We start from the raw sequence: 17,143 nt of genomic DNA, 5'->3' as shown, positions 1-17,143 counted from the left end.
AGTGTCCTGGCATCCAACTGAGAGCACACAGAGACTGGTCATCATTAGAGGAAAGTTCTAGTCTAGCTGGCAACAGGACAGCTCTTCTCATTATTATGGGCCATACATTGCTGAAAATAAATTAGCAGAAGGGTGTCTTGAATGGACACACAAGTGGCAGCATGCCCAGAACATATGCGGTAGATGAGTCACATCCATTGCACCCATAATATCCTGTGGGTGCAGCATGTGTCAGTGCTAACAGTGTCCCATTAACAAAATCCAGAAACGAATCTCAGAGGGAGGCAGAGAGGACAAACCACATCTAATCCCTCTGGCAAAGCCTCCCAAATGCTTGGATCTCACGGCACTGATGGAACAGATTTCTGGTGGTAACAAAAGACAGGCAGTGTTCCTCAGAGATTCAGAGGTGATCTGAAGTGGGACATTCATACCCAAGACAAGTATTTTCATATTTGAATGTGTGTGTCTACAGAAGGCCTCCTGCATACAATCCTAGCGTAACTCAGCCTTTTGATACTTTTGCAGATCAAGCTGGGTTCTTCATTATTCCAATTACCACAACCATTTCCGACCCCCAGCAGAGCTTGTGAATGGCTTTTAATGCTAGGTGAGGAAGGAATCCAATGGTGTGCAGAGCAGTCTCCAGGGATGGAAGGGGCAAGGCAAGAGCACGCAAACTTTGGGAATTTGGGGAATCAAGTTCTCACAAGATGGCTGTGTGGTGGGTGGGAACATACACAAAACAACACATGGTAGTCTAGTGTGGTAGCTCCTTGTAATTCTTCCAGGATGTCTCTACTTACTAAGGCTCCTGACCCCTAAATTCAATTTAGCAAGGTTAGGATCGTTTATCAAAAGCCAAATTGACAATCCCCATATTGACAAAATACGGCCAAGAAGATTCTGTTCAACCAAGAGTTGAGAAACACTGGTGTGGAGGGATAGGGGAAGAAAGGTCCAGGAGATTTGGATACTGATATGGGAAAGGCTCTAGTCTGCAAGGGATGGGGATGACAACAGTATCTTGAGATAGACAGATGCCCAGATTTCCACCAAAACCTTCTCAATGGGTGAGCAAAGCCATTCATGCAGCCAACCTCTTGCAGAGCTGGAGAAAGAGGCTGAAGCTTTTTCAGTATAAAAATAACCCAAGGCTGTGTTTCTCTAATCCTATCCCAGATGTTTGAGCCCCTGCAATTGAGAAGCCCTGCCCCCACAGGATTATGGCATTTCATCCTTTTAAGAGGATTGTGGCAGAACCCAACTGGTATCTGGAAGCCTCTCAAGAGAAGATTTCACTGCTCTGGTGGAAGCTCATTACGTAGCACCAGGTAGGAGGGCAGGCACAGTCCTGCTTTACATTATTGGCTGGGGAGGGGGGAGAATGTAAACTCAGTGGTCAAGGACAGATTCTTCCATTAGAAATTGCTCTGCTTGATCAACATCTCATTAAAAGGATAGCAAGAGAATAATCTCTATATGCCACCCACAATCCTTGGCATGTGGGTGGTCCTAGAAATTTAAATGATAAACAAACAAGGAAGTAAAAGACTTTGGAAATTCTGCCAGTCAGAAGTCAGATTGAATTAGATGGGTAAATAGTCCTAAGTGATCTTATAAAACTGATCTATCATGTGAGCAATGTGGTGCACTCCACCAAATGCCTGCCTTTGCTTTTAAAAACCCTTAATTAAAAATCAAAATTGGGAATGCTGGTTTTCTCCAAACATGGTTTGTTCCACATACCATGGTTTATTGAAATACTAGTTACCAATTAAGCCACAATTGACTAGATTCTGCAACATGCTACGGCAGCCTTTCTCAACGTTCTGACCCTGGAGGAACCCTTGAAATATTTTTCAGGCCTTGGGGAACCCCCGAACATTCAGGCTACAAGTTCCAAATTATAATATTCATTTCACATGTAGGCCTATTTATATATATGCATTAACTGTGTTCTTAAACTGAAAACAAAGAATCATACTTCTTTAATGTGAAGTTGCCTGAATTTGAAATAATTTTTTAAATAAATCGTGATCTCCCAGGGAACCCCTCATGACCTCCTGCGGAACCCTGGTTGAGAAGCCCTGTGCTAAGGCCAAACCAAACAAACTGCTTTATGGCTTAGCATTAGCCCAACACATGAACCCCATCCATCCTGGATTCAAAGGGATTCTTGGGCAATAAAAACATTGGATGGGTGCAACTCAGGGCTTTGTTTAGAAACACATGCACCTACCCAGAAAGACAGACAAAATCTGGCAAAATGGAGCTGGGAACATATTATTTAGAAAATAGATGAAGCAGCAGGGGTCAACCACCCCAATCTGCCTTCTCATAAATGACTTCTATTTAGTCAATGAAATCTGATGGGCTGAAATACATACAAATGAGCTACATTGTTTTTAAACTGAGTGACAACCCCTGAAACCTCACCCCCCCAAATATAGGTAACAGAAGTATAAATATAACTTGGATGCCACAGGGCAAAACAAAACATACAGGTGGTGGATGACACCTGCAAGTGTAATGATTACTCACCCCTGATCTGCCTATATTCTAGGCGGTTTCTTTCAGACTTTTCCAGGAACCTGTTAATTAAAAAAAACAGAAATCCCAGACCCTTGATCAAGAGGCAAAGCTCCAGTGACAGAAAATTGGCCGTGTTTAACTTTAATCTCTCATGAAACCCCATCAAGTTCTTGTGGAGCCCTAGGCTTGCATGGATCAGTTGTAAAAACCCTGCTCTAGGACCCTGGAACAAGCAGAGGTGGGAGTGGGGAGGGACTGTCAGGAACCACCTCTTTCTGCATCTTTCAAATAGCATTAAACATCCTTTTGAAGCAAAGAGAAATCATGATGCATATCCTGAGTTGGAAAGAACACTACTTTAATGATTTCTTTGCTGGTGGCAGTGAGTCTCAAGGGAGGAATAAGAAAGGAACGGAGAAGAATGGAAATGAAATTGAGGTCTGCCTTGGGATTTGATTATCCATCTCTCTCTCTCTTGTCCCCCCCCACCCATCTACTTGACCTAGTTAACTCAATAAGGCAACACAACTGCCACCCCCACCCCCATCATTTCCAACCAAGGGGTCTGTGAAAGGTTTGACAAATTTCACAGTCCAGCATCAGCAAAGCCAACCTCTTCCTATAGCAGAAGCTGCCCCAGATGTAACTTATAGTGTGGAGACAGCACAAACTATCTCGGGTCTTAAAGAATTGAAAGGAGAGAGACTGGGAGTAACTGATAGTTGAGAGGATTCTCCCCCATCTTACTGAAAGGCAATTTTTCAAACTGTGTGCTGGTATCTCTGGATGTCAATACCTTTTATATCGGGGCTGCTAGTCAAATGAGTATTGACTGACTCAGAACAATTCTATAAGTATATTGCTTACAAACATTGCTTTTCAGAATGTATCAAAGAGTGGGGAATTTGTAGTCTTCCAGATCTTACTGAGCTGTAATTTTCCATCATCAAAGTAATGGGGGAAGGCAAACTTATGCTCAAACAAAACATGAGGTGGTGCAATGCACTGGAGTGACCAAACACCCAACATTCAACCAATTATTATGCCTTGCTACCCTTAATGACAATGCTCTCTTGACAGTGACCTAAAGAATGAAAGGTAAAATATGATACTTGTTACCAAGTTTACAGATCTACTTTACAGCAAGCAATTTTGCTGATAAGGACCTAATGAGTTACTTCATTACAAGATGCATGATATGAAAACAAGGGGAATGCCAGTTTGATGTTCTGGATTATGCATCGGAGGATACATTTTACAAAACAGTCATTTAAGTTTCTTGTTTGAAAAGGGCATTTGTCTAAGTTTGCCATTTGGAAAACAGATGTGAAAGGTAAACACATTCCAGTATTTTATGCTTCCTAATGTTTTGTATGAACTAGAATTCTTAGCATCTTTCTTCTGCCTGCATCGGCCATGGAGGATGGAGCTGCTGAAAACAGCAGTTGGGTAATATCTGATGGGTTACAAGATCCACACAGGAAGAAAAACTGTTTCTAACCGTATTGTTTGTTACATTTCTTTTTTCTGGCGTCTTGAGCTATCTTCCCAAAATCTCCTCCTTGCGAACACTGAGACCACCACTTGCATAACCTCTCCCTCACAATTATGGCGAGTAAATTATCTCCCAGTACTAAAAAAAAAAATCCAATTCATAGGCTTATCATTTCATTTTAATTCTTCTTCATGGCATTTTGTCACGATTTACTAGCTTTTACCCCCACCATAAATCTTCAGGCATAGCAGAAGGCTGGACAAAGGAGAATTTGAACTTGATGCTCTGAAAAGCAACTGAAATAAGCAATGATTCTATGTGATGATGGACAATTCAGATAAAAATGACCTGACACGAATCCCTGCGAATCACTGCTGGTCAGTGGTGGCCATTTGCAGAGGGAAATTTTCTGTACTGTTCTTTAAAAAAGAAAGGAAAAAAGTAAATCCTAACATTATTCCCAAAGCTCCTGAATCAGGAGAAACATCAGATTTAGCGTTCATTTTTAGTTTTGCATTGTGAGTTGTCTTTAAAAAACATCTTCATTGTTAGGATAAAGGTGCACAAACTGAGGTCCTAAAGTGCCTGTGACCCCTGAAGGACCCCCACTTCCAAAGCTCCTCCTAAAGCTGGCATCAAGCTAATTTTTATGTGGCAGAAAGTGAGGCTATTACTACAAGCATGGAGAAAATTATATTAAATACACAAGATCAAATTAGCATCATTTTGATTACACTGAATTGCAAAAGAAATCCAATTCAGTTTTGCCTTAGCTTCACCTACTTTTTGAAGCATGGACTTGAAAGTCTTGCTGAGCATGGAGCTCTGCACATCGCTTAGTGCCACCCTTGACCTGCCGAAGTTGCAGACCCTACCCTATGGAGCGGTGGAAAGGACCATCCAAGTTTTGTTACGTATTGGAAAAGGTATAATGGAAAAGGGGAAGTTCAGTTCCTAGCCATGTTTTGTTATCTTTAAAAATTTTTGAAAATGGTATTAAAGAAAGAGTAGCTGGGAGGGATAAACCAGCTGCATTAAATTCTCATTTCCATAATCACTGTGGCCTTACAAGTAAAGACCAAGTAACATTCGTTTTGCAACATTCGTCTTAAGCATTTAGTAAAGGCCTCTGTGGGTACCTTTGTTGAGCTCTGTGCCAGTATGACTGTGCTTGAGTGCCAAATACTGTATCCAAATATGGGCACCACACTTTAAAAGGGAGAGGGAGAAGCTGGAGCAGGCTCAAAAGAGAGATACCACAATGACAAGGGTTTGGCAACTAAGGCAGAACCATCAGAGGAGCAGGATATACTTTGCAAAACAGAAGGTGGAAGAGAGACAGCCTTCTACCAATTCTAGAAAGCTGTCATGTAAGAGGGGGCAGACCCGTTCTCTGCTGAAACAGAGAGCAGGACAAGGATCCCAGAGCTGAATTTATGGAAAGGAGATTCAGGATGAACACGAGGATGAATTTCCTATTAAGTAAGATAGTTAAGCAATGGGAGTCATCGCCTTGCCCTCACTTCAGGCTTTAAAAGAGGGGTGGAGTGGCTACCTATGGGGGATGGTTAAAGTAGATTCCTACACTGACCAGGGAATTGGTTTAAACACAGTGAAGGTCTCTTCCAACTCATACATTCTTTGATCTGTCTGGGTAAGGTTATGAAAAGTCCCTGAAAACCCCATCAAACTGTCCTGAGCCAGAGAAGCAAAACTTAACGTAAAAATGGCCTTTGGGGGGTTAAACATTATACCTCTATACTGTGAAGGGAAGGTGGTGGGAAAGACTGGGCCTGAAGTTACTTAACATCGTGTTTCATAACTGGTGTCATCCTCATGTATTCAGCTGCCAGATGTTTTTCTACAATCTAGTTTTAAAAAAAAAACCCACAAAAAAGGCAGAGAAAGAAAGAATTCAAATTTACTGAAGCCAAATTTTATGTATTTCTATCCCCCCACCTTTAAATTCCAGAAAGGGCAAATGAACAAACCACAGTTCTCCTCTATCAACCGAACCAGACCCCACCGCATGGAAACACAAGCTAATATTTAAAGCTGTGTGCACCTACCACCGGCCCAGTGCTAAGTCCTGATTTGGGGGCAACTAGTTCATCATCTACAGGGACAGAGTTGACACCTGAATGCTCCTCTCTCACGAGACCTACTGTACCAGGAGAGCCCTTTGCCTTACGGCAAGTAGAGAATTTCCACAAATACTCCGAGCGCTTCCAGCACCAGTCAGCTCGCATAAAAAAGGCGGAGAGGTCTTCCCCTAAAGAATTGCTCCGCTGAAACGGAAAGTGAAGCTGCACAAAAGAACCCAGCAGAAGGCACGGCTAATTCTGCTTGTTTCAATCAGTTTTCCCTCGGAGCAATTCCAGGCAGGCTGCTTCTCCAACCGCAGCTACGCACAATCCATTTTCTCCAAAGCAGCGCTCTGGAATAAGTGGGTGGTGGGCTGCCACCTAAATCAAGGTTAATACTAATGAAGGCATGTCTTAAGATTCCTTTTTCTGATGCAATCTTGCAAAGCTACGACACGTGGATGGATAAGATCCGCAGACAGGAGCAGACGCAGCTGTGACAATCGCTCCCCTTTCTTCAAAAGAGTCCATGTTGATAGTCCAAAGAGTACCATGGTCCATGCGTGTCTGGGGACGATGGTTTTGCCCAGTGCTTTTCCCACTAGACGATCTTTCTCCCTCTTTGAACAAACAGAACTACTGTGCATGGCCCAAAGTGATGTCTATCTCCACTTGAAAATGCCTGTTAAGGAGAATAAACAAAACAAAACAGGGATCTGCTTCACCAGGCAGATACAGAGGTTCTGCCAGCAACGGGGGCACAAAGCAATGGCATCTCTCTCTTTAAAAAATAAAATAAAACAAAATAAAATACACAGCTTCATCTCCAAGAAATGGATTTGAGGAGAGTTGGTCTTTCAGACGTTACTTGCGCTCGTCCCCTAGGCGAGGATCCCTTATTCAATGAGTTCCACGTAGTTGGCTGGAAACATCCCAAAGTGGCCATCGGGGTCGTAACCGCGCCACCAGCCCTCGTCAATCATCTCGATATTTGTGATAATGTTCTCAGGGTCAAAAGAGATCTCTGTGTCGTCAGCTGAAAGGTGGGAAACAAACCACATCCTCAGTGCTTTTTTTTAAAAAAAAGCTACCTGGCCCAACAGGATACATGGAGAGAATCACACTCTAAACCAGTGTTTCTCAACCTCAACCACTTTAAGATGTGTGGACTTCACCTCCCAGGATGCCCCAGCCAGCTTAGCTGGCTGGGGAATCCTGGGAGCTGAAGTCCACACATCTTAAAGTGGTTGAGGTTGACAACCTCTGCTCTAAACTGAGCATATGTTTGAATTTTATTTATTTTAAGTCACAACTGTAATAATCTGGGTTGCCTTATGCCAAACTCAGAGTATTTAATCATTTAACCTCTTATTTTCCACAGCTGCTTATTCTTCCACTGTGAATCATTAGTCCTCCCTTCTGGAGACTCACAGTGTCCTACACTATCATTTCATCGTTTGAATCTGGGCTGAGGAACCTTTTTCTGAACTGAGGGTTGCATCTGGCTTTGGAGTGGTGGGCTGGGACTACAACAGATAAGAGAAGAAGCCTGCAGGCCATGGCAAAAATAAAGTACTGTAGGATTAAATATAAGTTAATGAAACATAAATAGGGGCTTCTTCCCTTGCATTCAATAAATTCATTCGGTTGTCACATTAAAAGTTACAATCCAGCAGCAAAGGATCAGGACAGGCTTTGATAGCTGCATGCTTGTTCCTAAGACCACAAATTCTACCCATATACTTTACATATTTAAACAACCCCAGAGCCCATTCTAACTCTGTACAGGCAGAACTTCAAGCCTTTACTGCTTCTGCTAAGGATGAGAAGAAGCCACCTCTTTACTTCAGTAACTATACTGTGCAAACTGCATTTAAGCTGCAGGTACCTAAATTTTTTCCTTGCAACAAGCCTCTAAAATGTGGCTTTCTGGCTTCCAAATCTCTGATCATGCTTTTTTAAACTGTAACTTCTCCAAGCATGAGAATAAAACAGCTGTTCCTAGGAAGCAAATACGGGGGACTAATGAAAGTAAAATTTATCAAACCTACCAGCTTGGTAATCGTACAGAGCACGGGCACATATACCTTTCCCCTCCAGGTTAAGGTTTTGTTGATAGGTCTCAGTATAATCATAGTTAGCATCTTCAGGCTGTTCCCAAAAAAAGAAGAGTTAACAGGACAAAGAATGATACACTGAATCAGCTGGCCATCAACCTTTCAGCTACCATTCATTCATTACAATGGTTTTTCCCAACCTTGGCCTGCTCCAGATGTGAGGACCTCAACTCCCAGGATTCCCAAGTAGAATAACCAAGCTTGAGAATTTTGAGAGTTGAAGGCCACACATCTGGAAGGTGATATAGTCAGAGAAGACTGCTTTAACAAATCTCAAGGTGTATTCTGATGTAAGCATACGAACCCAGTTTATAGAAACATGAGTTTCTAAAAGGACGGACGTAAAAGACGTTTGTCATGGATTTTTGAAGGAAATTTTTTAAGATCTGCCAAATCAGACTTCACTAGGCCCCAGGAGTTCATCTGCATCTTCTTCAAAGCAAAAATCCATGTAGGAACTTTTGAACAAAACATGAAAAGGCGAAAGGTGAAAGGTCCCCTGTGCAAGCACCGAGTCACTTTCTGACTCTGGGGGATGCTGCTTTTGCGACATTTTCTTGGCAGACTATAGCGGGGTGGTTTGCCATTGCCTTCCCCAGTCGTCACCTTCCCCAGCAAGCTGGGTACTCATTTCACCGACCTCGGAAGGATGGAAGGCTGAGTTGACCTGAGCTGGATACTCAAGAGAGAATCCAGCTTCCGCTGGGATCAAACTCGGGTTGTGGGGAGAGTTTCGCTTGCAATACTGCTGACTACCACTCTGTGCCACACGAGACTCATTTCAACGGACCATGCAGCTTTATGGAAGTTACAGTCAACAATATGGGGAGGAAGTGGAGGAACGTCGTATACTTATAAATAAAAGATCATGCTGTATGAAGCCTTCTATACGATTCCAAGAAAGAGGCAGGGTGATTGCACGATTAACCAATCTTCTGAAAACACTCTTGGGTGCCCAGGATGTACAAAATGGCCTTCTCAGTAGCTACACCCAATTTTTGGTTTCATCAAGCATTCACATTTCTTGATTCTTCCATTGTTCTGCATTGTTTTTATGCTTATTTTCGCTGTTACACACTGGTTCTTATTGCTACAAGTTCCTTTTTAAAACCTGTTGAAAGTGCTGGGCTATAGGGAGGCAGGTGTGATGAAGTGTGAAAGGTCCCTTGTGCAAGCACCGAAACATGTCTGACCCTTTTGGGGGGATGGCACTTTTGCGACGTTTTCTTGGCAGTCTAGAGTGGGGTGGTTTGCCGTTGCCTTCCCCAACCGTGACCTTCCCCAGCAAGCTGGGTACTCATTTCACCGACCTCGGAAGGAAGGACGGGAGGCTGAGTCAACCTGAGCCGGCTACTCGAGACAGAATCCAGCTTCCGCTGGGATCGAACTCGGGTCGTGGGGAGAGTTTTTGGCTGCAATGCTGCCACCTGCCACTCTGCACCACATGAGGCTGAGCAAAACGTAAGTACATATAGTTCATTACTTTCCCAATGAATGTCATGGGAAAATAGCATAAAGCATGAATGTAAAATAGGAGTAATTATGTTTTTTTTAAAAACTTACATTGTCCTTGTTAATGTAAGTTTCCCCAAATATATTTAGGTAAAAAAGTATGCCAGAGAAATTAGGGAAATTGCAAATAACAGGTACAATTTTTTCTTACAGGTATTTTGAAAAAAAACAAATAGCAAAGGACACAACAATACTATCTTGCTAAGGCAGTCAAGAATAACCCTATTTGTATTGATCCGCACTTTGCTAGCAGAGACTAACCTCAGGAGGCTCATCATAGATAACACGCTGGCTTGGGGGCTCCTCATACACCGCCTCACATTCCACCTCTGGTTGGTAGACCGCAGCCCCCGCCTTGTGGTTTTCTTGCCTGACAGCATCACCTGAAAGAAGCATTCTCAATTTCATTTCAAGCAGGTTTATTCTGGCATGTCCTACCTAATGCACTTTTCTGAATTATTGTGATTTCCACAGAGGAGGGCTAAGGACATCCTCCACTGCCCTAAGTGACTGAGTCCATGCATTGCGCTTTGCCGTAATGTGGCTTGTTTTCATTTTTGTGCAATGTGCAAATCCCACCCCCCCGTAGCTGAGGTGTTGTTACTGCTACTAATGGCCTTTATGAATTGTTCTTCCAGACCCAACCCAGGCAATGATGAGCTATTCAACAAACCATGGTTAAAAATGCTGCTTCAACACTGTGTAAAAGGCTGTTGCTGAGAGACAATTACTGCAACAGGGGGGCTACATGTCAGCGTGAGGGGATGGCCATATGCCCGTAGGTTAGATATAAAAGAGAGCCAATTTGGTGTATTGGTTCAGGTGCTGGCCTAGGAACCAGGAAACCATGAGTTCTAGTCCTGCCTTAGGCATGAAAGCCAGCTGGGTGACCTTGGGCTTCTCTCTTAGTCCAACCCACCTCAACAAGGTTGCTGTGGGGAAAATAGGAGGAGGAAGGAGTATTATGTTCGCTGCCTTGAGTTGATCAATCAATCTATTTTTTTTAAAATGGTGGGATAAAAATATACTATTATGATGTCTCTCTCATTTACCAAACTAGTTTCCTAGCCTGGAGAAGGGTTGTTCAGTGGCCTTCCAAAGCTCACTTAGTTATAACCAACCAGCCTACTGATATGTAGCCGCATCTGTTTCTTCTCAATGGAGCACCCGTGCCCTTTACTGACTCCTCCTCTCCTTCCCACCCAGAGGCAACAGCTAAACAAAGTGTCTAACGTTTTCTCTGGACTGAGATTGTATGGCAAGGGAGTCATCTTAGAAATGCATCTTGAAGTGCTTCATAAATAAAACAACTATTATTGTAAGCATAGGGGCGAGGAGCCACTTGAATCATTAGCTACGTTCATAAATTATGCTAAACCATAATAAACCCTAGACTTATTAAACAAGCCTCAGCAAACGCAGTACTGAGCTAGAAACAGTACTTTACAAACCACAGTTCATGGTCAGATTCACACAATGCCCTAACTCAAAATCAAACTACACAATGGTTTACATCAGTGTTTCTCAACCTTGGCAACTTTAAGATGTGTGGACTTCAACTCCCAGGATTCCCCAGCCAGCCTTGCTGGCTGGGGAATCCTGGGAGTTGAAGTCCACACATCTTAAAGTTGCCACGGTTGAGAAACATTGATTTACGTATTAGGTGAATCCAACCAACCAGTCTAAGTCTGACCTTTCAACCGAGTGTGCGCCATGCCACTATATAAAACATAAGCAGATTCTTAAGGGTGAAACGGAGTCAGTCATCAGTTTGATGAAGAAATGATGCTGAGAAGGCAAGACTCACGTTCCAAGGTTTCAATCCTTCCTCGGCTTAATAGCAATTTTTTTTCACGATGCCCCTGCTCAGTATCCCTCTCTAGTTCTCCTTTCAGTACACCAAACAGCTTTCTTGCCTTCTCATGTCTCACTTTAATTATACACTAACCATCTCACAAGCAATGCAAAATCATTGGCTCTCATTTGCTGCCCCTCCCCACAAGCTTTTCCAATGCAGTAAGAACTAAGGTTGCACGAACGGCCACACAGAGGAAACAGGAGGCACACACACCATTGCACAACACATAGAGAAACTGAACACAGAGAGATCTCAGAGGTCAACAAGACTTCTGAAGCTTTGAAGGATAAACGGTATCTGAGCAGATCACTGAGATGGATGAAGCTGCACGTGTCACAGCTTCTCACCACAACGAAATAGGAAGTACAGACCAGGGAAGGGTTACTTTTGACATAAGGATGAAAAGAACAGTTCAGGTCTGTTCCAACGTTAGCAAACCTAGCTACTGGAGAATGAGACATAGATTTGGTAAAAAAAAAAAAGGCTCGGTAAAGGCCTTCTGAGAGCAGGACATGGGGAGAGATTGGTCATGAGGCTGCACCCATGACTGGCTAATTGTGCACCCTTGTATTAAAAGAAACACACGGAGGTGTGTGCAAGAGGGATAAAGCATACAAGTTGACCAGAAGCTGTCCCAAGCAAAAATTATTCTTCTTCAGCATAACAACAGTAATAAAGACAAACAGCTTGGCAAAAGTTGGACTGGAACAGCTTTCGTAGTCAAATTCAGCTTTCTCACATTGGAAGAAAGCTGTACTACATCAGGAGAAATTTAAGTACTCACACAGCAGAAATAAAAAAGATGACCAATGTCTGTATCTGTGCCCCACAGAAGAGTTAGCATAGGAGTCTTTAATTTTCCTGAAACCTGTTCCTTTTGCAGGCTTTTGGGGGAGGGGATGAAACTTTTCAAGCATGAACCTGTCCACAAAATGGTAGATTTTTAAACTCTCTGGGGAAATCATAGGTTCATCAAGGATGCTTTCAGGAGAATACTCTGTCCTGCCACGGCCCCTGATCTGGAACACCATTTTCCCCAAGGTATGTCTGCCCCCCACCTTGACTGTGTTCAAAAGAGCTCTGGAAATGAGGCTCATTCCCCAGGCCTTGGGCTAGAAGGGCTGGTGGGTGACTGACTGTCTTTTAATGGCTGCTTTTTGTCAGTGGTTTTCTTATTTGTTTCTTTTAATTGTATTATTTTAATTGCATTAATTTTATTGTACAATTGCTTTTTATTGCACGCTGCCCAGCGTTCTTATAGAGTTCGGTGGCCTTACGCATTTCTGAAACAAATAAGGAAATCAAATAAACCCTAGGTCTATCTTCCAACTGGGATACAGAGAAGAAGAGTCAGAATTACCATTAGCTATTAAAAAAAACCAAACACCTCTTGCAATTAAAAAAGAATGTAATGTAATCAAGGAACAGAAACGACATGCTCTCATATGATGCTTTTACCAAGTTCGGGAACAGGAAAAACTGGAGGTGTGTCGTGACCAGACGAACGAGCAACAGGAGGAGGAGGAACATCTTGCGCAGCAGGTTGGACAGGGGATACAGGACCCTCCACCTGACTTCTCTCCTGAAGAAAAGGGCTCCGTAACTTGCCTAGGAAAGGAGCCGAGTCAGTCCAGAACACAAACCTGTTAGACTTGTGCCTCTTATACAACCAGGAGACTTTGACTAAGCTGCTCAGTTACTACCAAGTCCCCTGATTCTATCCATTCTTATTTAGAAGTGTAACAGCGTTTGTGATTTGAGCCACGGAACTCATCCAATCAAACCATGCATCCAATGCAGTTCTTGGACTGCATTAGACCACATGAGCCAAATTCTAGAACCCAAATTATGGCACCAGATTTCAAATTTTCACAATGTGCTTGGCAGAGAAGAAAGAAAATGTTCTCAGGTGCCATGCTCAGGTTCTGAAATTCCCATAACTGATTCCCCTTGCTGCGTGCCTTCCTCAGTCTAGGACTGCCCCATGGAATACCTGGCTGGGAACTGATGGCAGTGGCTGCTTCTGTAGACATGGACCTCTCCTTCTGTTTGAAGATCTCACGAGGATTCACTGATCGTTGAGCTACAAGCGATGCTGCTTCCTGAAAAAACAGAAGGATAATGGAATCCCGATGAAATACAAAAATCAAAAACAGAAGGATAACGGAATCCTGTTGAAATACAAAAATCAAAAGTGGGAAAGAAGAGGGAATTCTAGCACCAACATATACCACTGCTGCCCAGCCTTAGCATGCAAGGGGGAAAGTGCTGCCTTTGGCTGCCAATGTATCTTACTAATCAAAATCCTTTCCTCAATCCAACACTGCCAGATGTGTTGGGCGACACATCAACAAATCACACAGTCCCGAGCTAGCAGACACTGACCATGCTGAATGAGGTTTAAGGGGGCTGCAGTTAGAGGATTTGGATGATCAATAACCCATTCGGCAGGAAAAGCTCAGGATGCAGGCATCCATCAAAAAGGTTTATTCATTGTGTGTGTGCCAGTGTGCGTAGTTGTTAAGGGACTAGATTAGGAATGGGGAAACCCAGGCTGTAGTCCTCCTTTAGGCACAGAAGCAACTGGGTGACTTTGGACCAGTCACTCTCTCCGTCCTAAACTGGGAATTTTTTGTGTGTGTGTCAGAAGCACCTACCAAGGCGCTTCTGTATTGAAAGGATTTGCCAGTGATGTCACCGTTGCCCAGGGGACGTCCAAGAGGGCTCCTTTCATGTCCCTGTTATTTTCCCACCGAAGTGGTACCTATTCATCTACTTGCATTTGCATGCTTTCGAACTGCTAGGTTAGCAGGAGCTGGGACAAATTGATGGGACCTCACTCTGTCACGCAGCTTGCGCTCTCAGGTTTCGAACTGTTGAGCTGCAGACCTTAATGGTCCTCTGACTCAGCGTCTTAACCACTGAGCCACCGCAGCCCCTACTGGGAAGTTGAAAAATATCTACCTACTAACCCGTACTGGATTAGTGGGGTAGATTACAATCCATAACATTCAATGAAGAGGCTTTCATCTTGCAGTATTTTGATTGGGGTTAATAATGATAATGATAATAGTAATAATAATGAAGGTCCCCAGTTTAAGAATGTCCCGGTTTACAGACAACTCCTAGTTAAGAACAGACTGTCACAGACTATTATATTAAAAATTCGGGTTAAGTACAATGTTTCGGGTTAAATACACAATACTACTTTATGTATTATGTTTAAGATGTTTTAGTGCATTTGGAAGTGTTTCTTAAGTGTTTTATATGCGTAGAAAGGTAAAATATATACTATATACTAATAGAAACATTTGACTAACTGATGCTAAATAACTGTTCCAACTTACATTCAAATTTGACTTAAGGACAGACTTAGGAACTGAACTCGTTCTTAAACCGGAGCCCTCCTATATACAGTTACTTGATCTATAGTATTACAGGGAAGTAGTAACCACCCACATTTTAGTTCTTCCACTAAAATTCTAGGCCATGGTTCTCAGTTGCTCCAAGATAAAGCAAGCATCCATGGGCCAAGGTGAAGCTTGCATATGGGTACATATCTTTCTAGGTACTGCAAAAAATATGAAGGCTTTGGCCCAAAGTATCTCTTGTTCATTATAAAAATGGAATAAATGGGATATCAAGGCTTGCCCAAAGATACCGTATGAACCTCTTATGAAGTCCTTGTGTACGATACACTATCCTTTTGCATATTGCTTTCACTACATCTGATAGAGAGAGTTAGAGGATGAAGGAAGGTCTCTGTGGACAGCACTGATCTTCCACTATGGAAAAGATTTAGAAGGAACTACAAACAGCTAGTAAAAAGGAGAAAGACCCTCACAAACCAACAGATGCAGAATGGAGAGAGTGAGAAGGTAATTCTCAAGCAGCACAAAGTGAAAAAGAAAAGCAACCATTCTGCCCAAATTAAATCCCCCAATAAATTGTCCATGCCCCTATGGAAGACCCATAGAAGAATAGGAAAGAGAACAGAGTCAAGTTATCAAGACTCCCACATGCAACTGGAGGAATCCAACAATCTAAATCAAAATGCTACAAAAAGATAAAGGAAAAAGCCAAGGAAGTACCACCATCAATCAGAAGAAAAGATCCATTTTCTGACACTGTAAATAAAGAACAGTGTGGACAATAATCCACAAGGAAATTCAGCTTCAAAGCCACATACTAACAGAGCCTTCTTCAACCTGACTCCTGTAGACGTATAGACTTATTGGGCTGGCTGGCAACCATGCAACCAAAGTGGCTTAAAAGCTGTTGAAATAAAATAAATTCCCAGAAAGCCTAGTATGGGTCACATATTGCCAGGAATCCTGGTAATTACAGTCCCCAAAAATCTGGAAGACAGATTTTGGGGAGGACTCCTTATGGATTTTCCTGATAGTGAGAATACAAAGGGAGATTGGGGATGGACAGAAATGCTTTTAGCAATACACTTAAGTGTATACAACTGTTTAATTATAAACAGTTCTGTGTGTCCAAATCAGGAATCTCTTTTTTGTCACAGGGCTGACATTATACAAAGTCTTAGATATTTTTCCGTTAGCCACATACTATACCAAAAGGGACGGAGTCATCTTTTTTCATGACCACTTCCTGCATTTTTCTAGAGGGTAGAAGAAGTGAACCTGCTCCTTTCCCATCCTGGCACATAGACACCAAAACTGCTGGAAGAGGGAGAACTCCATCTCCAGGTCAGTTATCAACAAAAAACAGGCAAGTAAAGATGTGTCTGTAGGCTGCTAATTTTTGTGGGTTTATTTACAATGGCAAGAAGTGAGAAATAGAGTAATTCAGCCACAGCCATGATTTTAGTCACATCTTGGACACAGGAACTGGGCAAGGCTTCAGTAAGAAAAACATGGCAAATTATTATCTAGCCTCCATTTTCAGAACCAGACAAAAACACAATGAAAGGTATGACAACTGAAGAGTATAGTCTAGGAAACAAGGATGACCTCTTTTGTGGCCATGATCCAAGATACTACAGAAGAATCTGTGCCAAGATTCAAGATTCAGGTGCCAAGAATCTTAAGAAAATGCAAGATTGAACAGACAACAGAAGAAAATGAATACTGAAAACACTGGTAAGGAATTGTATAGTGAACAATTACAATCAGTATTTAGAATCATTAGAAGAGACGGGTTTTTCTTACCAGCAGAAAGATCAGTGCAGTACTTTCGCATATGAGTAGAGATTGCCTAAGATGTGCCAAGACCAAAAGAGAAACAAGTCTTGAAAGGTTTATGTACCTATATGAACATTCAGCCTACCCATGGCAGGAAGAGGTGAAGTGGATGCATGAAGATTCTTCTGGATTAAATTCTGACAGTATTTTTCATACCTGCCAGCTACAAGAGTTTCCATATTAAACATGCAATGCTCATAATGAAGCATGCAGTGCACCGCATGCACTGAGAATGCAATGGGATTGTTGAATTTAGTTGTCATTCAGCAAATCAGCAGCTATTCTGCTTTCATCTAATAGACACCAAGAGATAATATGAAGAAGATAGAAGT

At 42.5% G+C, this 17,143-nt stretch overlaps 1 protein-coding gene across 3 annotated transcripts in view; it reads right to left on the bottom strand.

The window, feature by feature from the left end:
• Positions 1-4,190: 4,190 nt before the first annotated feature.
• Positions 4,191-17,143, bottom strand: part of DBNL (drebrin like) — a 30,401-nt gene continuing 17,448 nt past the window's right edge. For 2 of the 3 annotated variants that reach the window (XM_063311401.1, XM_063311402.1), the window contains 5 exons: positions 13,595-13,703; positions 13,060-13,209; positions 10,005-10,126; positions 8,166-8,265; positions 4,191-7,150 (listed from right to left, as the gene is read on the bottom strand). In XM_063311401.1, the coding sequence (XP_063167471.1) occupies positions 7,011-7,150; positions 8,166-8,265; positions 10,005-10,126; positions 13,060-13,209; positions 13,595-13,703 (621 nt within the window). In that variant the 3' untranslated portion in view covers positions 4,191-7,010. The remainder of the gene's footprint in view (positions 7,151-8,165; positions 8,266-10,004; positions 10,127-13,059; positions 13,210-13,594; positions 13,704-17,143) is intronic. The other variant, XM_063311404.1, reaches the window with a different exon arrangement.

Source organism: Candoia aspera, chromosome 9 (assembly GCF_035149785.1).
Source record: "Candoia aspera isolate rCanAsp1 chromosome 9, rCanAsp1.hap2, whole genome shotgun sequence".
Lineage (NCBI taxonomy): Eukaryota > Metazoa > Chordata > Lepidosauria > Squamata > Boidae > Candoia > Candoia aspera.
Note: the sequence above shows the minus strand (reverse complement) of the source record. Positions and strands in the feature narration are given on the sequence as shown.